General features: G+C 42.3%; 1 protein-coding gene and 1 pseudogene across 1 annotated transcript; both read left to right on the top strand.

The window, feature by feature from the left end:
• Positions 1–781: 781 nt before the first annotated feature.
• On the top strand, positions 782–3119 carry LOC136502027 (synaptotagmin-5-like; annotated as a pseudogene).
• A 3532-nt stretch (positions 3120–6651) lies between these two features.
• On the top strand, positions 6652–8604 carry LOC136500784 (uncharacterized). Its single transcript, XM_066496210.1, has 3 exons — positions 6652–7635; positions 7726–7866; positions 7946–8604. The coding sequence occupies exons 1-3, from the start codon at positions 6817–6819 to the stop codon at positions 8315–8317; spliced, it is 1332 nt and encodes a 443-aa protein (XP_066352307.1). The 5' UTR covers positions 6652–6816; the 3' UTR covers positions 8318–8604.
• Positions 8605–8972: the final 368 nt, after the last annotated feature.

The raw sequence follows: 8972 nt of genomic DNA, 5'->3' as shown, positions 1-8972 counted from the left end.
TTTCTCATTTGTGTCATCCGTTGAATCAAAGAAGATAGATAAAGCATTGAAGGATGTTGATTGGGTGAATGCTATTCATGAAGAATTGAACAAATTCATAAGAAATCAAGTATGGAAATTAGTTGAGAGACCAAAGAACCACAATGTGATTGGAACCAAATGAGTCTATAGAAATAAGCAAGATCAAGATGGTATAGTAGTAAGGAACAAAGCAAGATTGGTAGAACAAGGTTACACTCAAGTTGAAGGTCTTGATTTTGGCGAAACATATGCCCGGTTACTAGATTGAAAGCAATTAGAATCTTGCTGGCCTATGCTTGTGCCCACAATATCAAGCTCTATCAAATGGATGTCAAGAGTGTATTTCTAAGGGGAAACGGTGTTTTTGCCCCTGTCCAGAGGTTCAATTGTGATTTTACCCCTGTTTTTTCAACTTTGTGATTTTACCCTTGTTATTTTGAAATGAAGGAGCCGTTTGCCCTTGGTTTGGATGTCCGTTATTTAGAGGCTAATTAAACGATTTAAAAAAAACAAAACACATAAAATCAGATGCGAAATGACTGAAATGCCCCCTTCCTCTTCGTTCTTATCCGCTCGTTCTCTTCATTGCTATCTAGTGTGGACAGAAGACCGGCGGCCGAGCACCGTCGCGGCCGCGCGCCCCTACGCCCGTCGGCCATGGCGCTCCAGCAACCCCGCGCCCGCGCGACGGCGGCCCTCGGCGACCTCGCCCGCCGGTCATGGCGCTCCGACAACCCCGCGTCGGCGCGACGGTGGCCCTCGCGACCTCGCCCGCCGGTCATGGCGCTCCGGTAACCCCGCATCGGGGCGACGTGGGCGCGGAGAGGCCCGGGACGTGGGGGCGGGCGTTGCGGCATCAGGGCAGGCGGCGGTGGTGCTTGGCCGCGGCTACCGGGGCGCCTGGCGACGTGGACGCGGAGCGGGCCGGGGCGCAGCCGTGAGGGCTCGCCCGCACCGTGCGCTCGCCGGAGGCCGCGAGGGTGTCGTGCGAAGGAGGAGGAGGAGGAGGAGGAGGAGGAGCGGGATGGGGTTCTGGGTGGGGCTGGTATTGGGGGTTGCGGTGGGAGTAGCCATCATCATCAGCTTCGCCCGCTGCGAGAACTCGCGCGCCGCCGGCCGCCGAAAGCTGGTACGTATGCGTTTCGCACCCCCTGACCTCGTCCGGCTCCTTCCTCGATTCCTCGAATATAACCGATGCATGCTGCTTGCGATAGGAATATGGGGTTCGTGGTAGTAGCTCTTAAGAAATCACGTTGCCTATGAATCGAATCGAAGCGAAGACTGTCGGCATGCTTTTCCACTGGTTTCGGATAGTAGATTTGGCCTTGCTGGTGCACCGGAAAGGCCCCTTTCCCTTTTGGGCACACTATGTACAGAGATGCTTTGACGCCTTGTTGCGATGGGGGAGTTCTATTACTTTGAGGGGTAGCAACCATTGAATCCTAAGTAGGAGATAGCACGAAGCAAGGTGTTTGGTTTAGGTACTGCAATGCTGGACTGCAGGCCATTTGCCTATTTCGGTGCTTGTTTACATGGCTGTTAGCATGTGCAAGCTCGTTGTTCGTGGTCACACCCTCTCATTGTGCAAGTTTGAAAGTGGATGCACCATAATCTGTGTGAGTGGTCTTGCCACATAGGTGAAGGACATTAGCTTTACAAGCGTCTTTCGCTTGATTTTCAAACCACTAGTTGAAGAGCTACCTTGCTTTGGAGCTGTTTGCTTTTCTCTACGACAGAAGGTTTCTTTTCTCCCTTTTTTCTCTGTTTTTTTCTGACATGTGTTACCTTAATCTCATTTATTTTTCTCAAATCGTGTGGCATGTCAGAAAAAGCTGGATTTTAGACTGAAGGTCATTGGTGGCGAAATTTCTTCTGTACCTGGAATTTCAGATGCTCTTGAGGTTTGTCAATACATTAATATTTGTAGCAGATAATTGGGTGTCGTGTTCCCTATACTTGAGATGGTGTAATTATCCTTTTGTGCAGGACACTATAAAAAATGCAATTGAAGATTCAATTACATGGCCAGTAAGGAAAGTCATTCCTATTATACCTGGGGATTACAGGTAATTTGATTCGTGGATCCTAATGTCATTCTAGCCTGTATTGTTAAATCACATAGGAAAGATCATAATTCATAACTGATTATATATACAGTGATCTGGAACTGAAGCCTGTTGGTACCTTGGAAGTCAAGCTTGTGTAGGCAAGAGATTTGACGAACAAAGATCTGATAGGAAAATCGGATCCTTTTGCCATTGTATATGTACGCCCATTACCAGACAAAATGAAGAGAAGTAAAACAATTGTAAGTTTAGTTGCTTGTTTGTGAGCTCTGTCTTTTGGAGTTATTTCTAACCGCTTTATTCAACTACTTTACAGAACAATGATCTGAACCCTATCTGGAATGAACACTTTGAGTTTACTGTTGAAGATGCTGATACTCAGAGTGTAACCGTGAAGATTTATGATGATGGCATTCAAGAATCTGAATTGATTGGCTGTGCTCAAGTCAGGCTGAAGGATCTACAACCAGGCAAAGTGAAGGATGTCTGGCTAAAACTTGTAAAAGATCTAGAGATTCAAAGGGACAGGAAAGATCGGGGTCAGGTGAGCTTGATTTTCATGAAAGCAGCACTGCTTACTTTTCCTTTCCCTGACCCTAGAAAATAGTCTTATTTCTTTTTCTTTTTGAGGAACAAGCTTTACCATGCCTTGTTATCATCCATCAGGGGTGTTGTCATAGAGGTACATAATATTTTCCTCGTGGCATACATGATTAAAACAGGTGCACCTTGAGCTGCTCTACTGTCCATTTGACATGAAGGAAGAGGCACCAAATCCTCTCGGCCAGACAGGGGCAAAATCACAACTAGGCATAAAAACAAGGGGCAAAATCGCATGGGTATTCATGTCTTTTGTACAAAGTTTAACATCGTTAGGGGTGGATAACGGAGCAGGGGCAAACTGGTGCTTCGTGAATGGCACAGTAGGGGTAAATTCACAAAGTCAAAAAAATAGGGGCAAAATCACAATTTCGATACAAAACAAGGGTACAAACGCAAGAGCCCCTATTTCTAAATGGCTACATCAATGAAGAAGTATATGTTGAGTAACCTTCTGGTTTTGAAGATGACAGGGAGCCTGACCATATGTATAAGTTGAAGAAGGCATTATATGGCTTGAAGCAAGCACCTAAAGCATGGTATGAAAGGTTGAGGGACTTCGTGTTCATGATGGGCAAGGTTGACACCTCTCTTTTCACCAAGAAGATTGACAAAGACTTGTTTGTGTTGCAAATATATATTCATGATATCATATTTGGATCAATCAATCAAGATTTTTGTGAAGAGTTTAGAAAGATGATGACTAATGAGTTTGAGATGTCCATGATTGGAGAGTTGAGTTACTTCCTTGGTCTTCAAATCAAGCAATTAAAAAATGGTACATTTATGAGTGAAGACAAGTACATCAAAGACATGCTCAAGAAGTTTGACATAAATGAAGCAAAGACTATAAGTGCACCAATAAAAATAAATGACAATTTAGATAGTAATTCAAGTGGCAACAAGATGATCAAAAATTGTATCGATCTGCATCAAGGCCGGATGTTTGGTTGGGCCCGTGAGCCCATGAATATCCTATATGCCTTCTCGTCCGCCAGAAAATTTCAGTTTCCTCGCGGAAGGTTGCCTCGGCCGGCGGCCCGACGCGATTTCTTATTCTCTTTCCTCCCGTCGCGCTCGGTCCCCTCTCCTCACTTGCTGCGAATAAATTAAGGGAATAAATACGCAGATAGAAAAACAGAGAGAGGCGAAATTGAGAGGAATAGAGATATAGGGGTCTGGCCTTGAATTCCCGGCTCGATTCGAGGCGTCATCGCGCCATGGGGTTTCTAAAGTTGAATCTGCTCATGAAGAAGCAGCGCCAGCGCCGGCGTCGCCAAATCCAAGTCCGTGGTAAGTCGAAACTCCTCGCTTTACCGTGTTTATTTACGATATCGCCGTACACGCAAAGACCCGTTCCTTTGCATCCTTACGATAAAACCCCCCTAGTGCATCAGCTGTTTAATAGTTCTGAAAAGCTCTGTCCATCGGCTGGTTGATTTAGTTTCGTCTGAGCAATGTGGCTAGTGCCTTTTTCAGCCTTCAGCTAGCCTTATTTTGGTGGATGGCAAGATTTTTCCCTTTTTTTTTCTCGTTCAGTAACCTGTCTCCAGCTCGGTTCCGTTTTTCCAAGTCCAGTGCGATATTCGCTTATAAAAAAAAAGAGAAAAATTTCTCGTTCGGTAGGCTGTCTTCAACTCGGTTCCGTTTTCCAAGCCCAGTGCGATATTCGCTTCAAAAAAGAAGTTTTTTAGTTGCAATTAGGACACGCTTGAAGAACCTTCTGAGGGACCAAATCAAGGCAGCTCGGGACGAGGATCCTCTCGCTGTTACTTATCTAGAGTTTTGTTCTGCTGGGCTCAACAAAGCTGAACCTTGGGAGGTTGCAATCCTTCGTAAAAATATCTATGCTCTTTCACAATTACCTACCAGAGGAGCAAGTCTTGTGCCAAACAAAAGGAAGTTTGATAAGAAAGGAAGTTTGATAAGAGAAACAAATTGGATTTGCCTATACATTACTACTGCTACTATTGACCTTGTTATATACTTTGGTTGATGCTATATTATTCATAACTATGCATGATGTTTTGCAGATGGATCGATTGATTCACGGGCTAAAATAATAAATGGTTCATCCTGTCGTCAGAACGAACTTGCTCCGAGCAGTCAACCTACAGGGTGTTCAGGCCGAGGTATGCAATAAAATTGCAATTGTGGAAGACTTATGCTGGATTCTTCTTATCATTATCATTGCTTTAACTTCCAAATTAGTGCTGAACATGAATTTATGAAATGATCTATGAAGTGCCCGTCCCTTGGGGTCCTACTGGATTAGTAGCTCTCCCTTTTTTTAATTTCAAACATGAATTTACTGAAACTCTTAAACTCTTGGCTGTGAATCTTAGATCCCTTTATCTTCTTAAGAAGTTGACCTTTGGAGTTCCTGATTCTGCTTCTTTGGCTTTGGCTGTTGTTCTATAATAATTTCACTATCCTGCAGTATATGTTTGCTAGAGTCCTCAATGTCCTGGTTTGTTGCGAGCCCCTTCCACTGCATTTGCCAAATTGGTCCCATGTATCATTATGTATGAAAGTGTACCTTGATACTGTGTAGGATAAATTAACAATCTAGTAGTAATAGTATTATGTGCAGCTCTTGCTACTGTCCTGAGTCTGATTGCTGATGCTGTACCGTATCACCCCTAAATGTCTAAAGAGTAAAGATCAAAGCTTAATACATACTATTAAGTATATGGTCACCTTGTGGTTTTCCACTTATTGCATCTTTCTCTTGTCAAACCCCAAGACGGATCATGCTCAGATTACTAACGCTGCAAATGTAGGACTTGTAAATTGGTAGAAATCAGACTTAGTGGTTAGTTATTTTGTATATCTGTTGAGACAATTTAATTTAGTAGTAAACTTTAAAGAATTAGTTATGAACTGTGCTGCATAGCCTCCCTGTATCAGGCAATGGTGGAATCTGCATCAGTAATTTCCTGCTCACATAGTCATCATTCTATATATGGTCTGTTTTGTTTATTGCGTCCTCATTTTAGTAACTGTTGTTTTTGTTCTGTATATATGTGCCAAGACAGTTGAAAAACTCCTTTTCATGAGCTTATTCGCTATTTGAATAAAGAATATAATTTGTTACCTATCTAGAAGTTGCATATTTGTCTTATTATTACTGCTACATCTGATTTAGTCGGTAGTATATTATGCTTTGTGTTCCTGGTTGGCATGAATTATTCTTTGTGACCAATACTGTCTATTACTCTGTCGCAATTCATGCACTATTGGGTTTCATAATGGTTAGCTAGCACTGACAAGCTATTATTGTTTCTTTCTTTCTTTCTGAAAAGCATTTGCACATATGGCTGAGTTCAATCAAAAGGCTTAGATTTGTGCAATCCATAGAAAAAAACCCATTATTTTCTTGTTAAAATTTCCTGCACATACATTGATTGCAGTCCTCTACTTCATTCCTATGAAGTTAAAGGCACACATCATCAATGACATACATGTGGTCATGTGGACTTGTTTTTGCTGAACCCGATTGACACGGGATGTTTTCTGCTGTCTTTTGCCCTTGCAATTGGCAAAGAAGTGAACAATATTAGCTTGTTATAAGGCAACATCGTAAGAAACACATACCAATTCATCATAATAAGCATCTACACCTGTTACATCCAATTTTTCAGAAATTAAATGGGCAGATGACACTAGTATCACATCATTGTTGAACAATTGGAGATATATTTGTTTTTGAAAGAAAATACAAGCACATATGAGAGCCTAGGTTTGGGCAGTCCAGTTCGCTATCATGCATTAAACTTAGCATTTTGCTTTATGTAGGAATTTCAGTTATGAAATCTATTATATCCCTGTAGCTAACTTTTTGGTGGACATTTGTATAGTAGTGCCCAAAACACATGTGATGATTTCATCCTAATGCAATGTACTGTGATAATTTTTTTCCTCATGTTTATGCAGGACATCTGGTGTCAGCGGCGAATCTAGACTAAACTGCTGCCGGGGTCGCACAGATTCATGAACTCAATTTGATGGGGTCGTAGCTGGCCGGAATACGCGGGGTTCCACTGATTCGTACAAAGTTATCGGGGTCGCATGACCCCGACACATATGCACTGGCTTCGCCGCTGTCTGGTGTTACATACATTCCTTAATGCTTATGCAAGATGCTGCACGAGTTGCCTGCGTGTCTCGGGCTTTTGCTCATTCCTGGAGATGCCATCCCAACCTAATCTTAAGCGAAGAATCATTGGGCTTAAATAAAAATACATGTGAAGAAGAGGGGAAAAGGAGAAATTTCACTAGCACAGTTGACGACATTATGAAACACCACTCAGGCAATGGTGTGAAGAAACTCAAGGTTCATGTTAGTTCTGTTCACAATAAGGACAGTTGTCATCTTGATCACCTCGACAGTTGGCTTCAGCATGCTGTTAAACCAGGGATTGAAGAACTGACCATCACCCTTCCATCTATGAATGGAAGTTACAACTTCCCATGTGAACTTTTATCTGGTGGAACTGCAGACTCACTTAGGTATCTCTATCTTGCCTCATGCATTTTCCACCACACCTTCAAAATTGGTTGTTTGGGAAGCTTGACAAGACTACAGCTTTATATGGTGCATATCAAGGACAACGAGCTTAGCTGTCTTCTTTCCAATTCATTGGCTTTAGAGCAGTTGGAACTCAGGCACTGCAGTACAATAAAATGCTTGAAAATACCTTGTCTTCAGCAGTTCAGCTACCTTGGGGTTACATTTTGCACAAAGCTGCAAGTTATAGAGAGCAAAGCTCCAAATCTCTCTAGTTTCAGATTTGGAGGTGGCCTCCATGTACAGCTAGCACTTGGTGAAACACTGCAAATTAAAAAATTGGACATCATATGCAATGGTGCTGCATTTTACGCTCTTACTGAGCTGCCATCCAGCATGTCAAATCTGGAAGGTCTTAATATATATTCTCATAGTGAGGTATATGCTCTTGAGCTTTTATGTAACTATATTTTGCGATTCGCAATTGTCTTACTTTTGAACATTACTGAATTGGAACTTTTTTGGCAGATGGTCAATGCACCAATGGTGCCCGGCAATTTCTGCAACCTCAGGTTCTTGAGTATTGCTCTTGGTGGAGTGGCTTATGATTATCTTTCTCTGGCTTCCTTTTTTTATGCCTCTCCTTGCTTGGAGACTTTCTCCTTGAATGTAATCACTGCTCATCCTGTAAAGATATAAGTAGTTAACTGTGGAGGTTAACTTGCGTTCTGTTTTTGAACCTATACAGGTAATAATGCCGGCGCACGTTGAGCTTCCCTCGGTGTTTGCCGACCCTTCAGGTCTGAGGAGGATGCCACAGCACCGACACAAGAATCTCAGGCGTGTGCAGATTTACAACTTTTCTTCTGGCAAGAGTTTGGTTGAGTTAATATGTCACATTGTCGAGTCGACGCTGTCACTTGAGTGCCTTACATTGGACACCACACAAGGTTTGCCGAGATGTTCCGTGAACAAATCTGGAAGGTGCTGCATGTTGCGCCCTGGGGCAGTGGTGGAAGCTCAAAAAGCACTGTTGGCTGTCCAAAGGTACATTAAGTGGAAAGTCCCCTCCACAGTCGAGTTTATTGTTCTGGAACCTTGCTGCCAGTGCCATGCCTAGATGTCGTAGTGGTAAATGGTCATACATGTTTTTTGTAGGTTTGTTTTTTGTAAGGTCTGACTGCCAGTATATATTATATTATTACTAGAAAAGAAGGCGCTGCTTCCGCGCCATCTAGGAGTTGGAATTCGCACATTTATGCATCTGGTGTGGTTATATCACTAATGATCAATAATCTAAATGTATAATAATAGTTCCATATTTCAATATGAGAACTGTCATATCTTATAGGAAACTGAGACTTGGAGGTCCATCCAAGACATGAATAGAAAGATGCTTGTACAGTGCAGTAGTGTTTGAGGGTTCAGAGATGAACATACAACATGTTGATGAACATACAACACGTTAAAGAAAATTCGAATCTCTCTTTTGTTTTAAGAACCCAAAGATGCCCCTTATCCTGGTAACTGTCATTTATCAATATACACTCTCGTTTTAGTGGAAATGACTTTTGTACCATGATATATATCTAAAGCCATCAAGCTCATAGTAATAAATAGTATCAATTTTGAACCGTAGGTAGTATCCACACCTCAGGGACAAAACACTAATTCATTGCAATACAAAGGAATGTCTAAAATTGATATGCCGAAGGCAAGTTCTTTGTATACTAGCAAATGTGTCTGTGTATTGTACCTAATTCTTTGCAATACAA

The sequence above is a fragment of the Miscanthus floridulus genome, chromosome 13, assembly GCF_019320115.1.
Source record: "Miscanthus floridulus cultivar M001 chromosome 13, ASM1932011v1, whole genome shotgun sequence".
NCBI classification, from domain to species: Eukaryota; Viridiplantae; Streptophyta; class Magnoliopsida; order Poales; family Poaceae; genus Miscanthus; species Miscanthus floridulus.
This window is presented reverse-complemented; position numbering and strand designations above follow the sequence as displayed.

What these genes read in the sequence shown, in the direction of transcription:
- LOC136500784 (XM_066496210.1), top strand. Translation starts at nt 6,817, where the DNA reads ATGCTTATGCAAGATGCTGCACGAGTTGCCTGCGTGTCTCGGGCTTTT. An exon ending in ATATATATTCTCATAGTGAG is followed by an intron (nt 7,636 to 7,725) that starts GTATATGCTCTT and finishes CTTTTTTGGCAG; the next exon opens with ATGGTCAATGCACCAATGGT. An exon ending in TGGAGACTTTCTCCTTGAAT is followed by an intron (nt 7,867 to 7,945) that starts GTAATCACTGCT and finishes GAACCTATACAG; the next exon opens with GTAATAATGCCGGCGCACGT.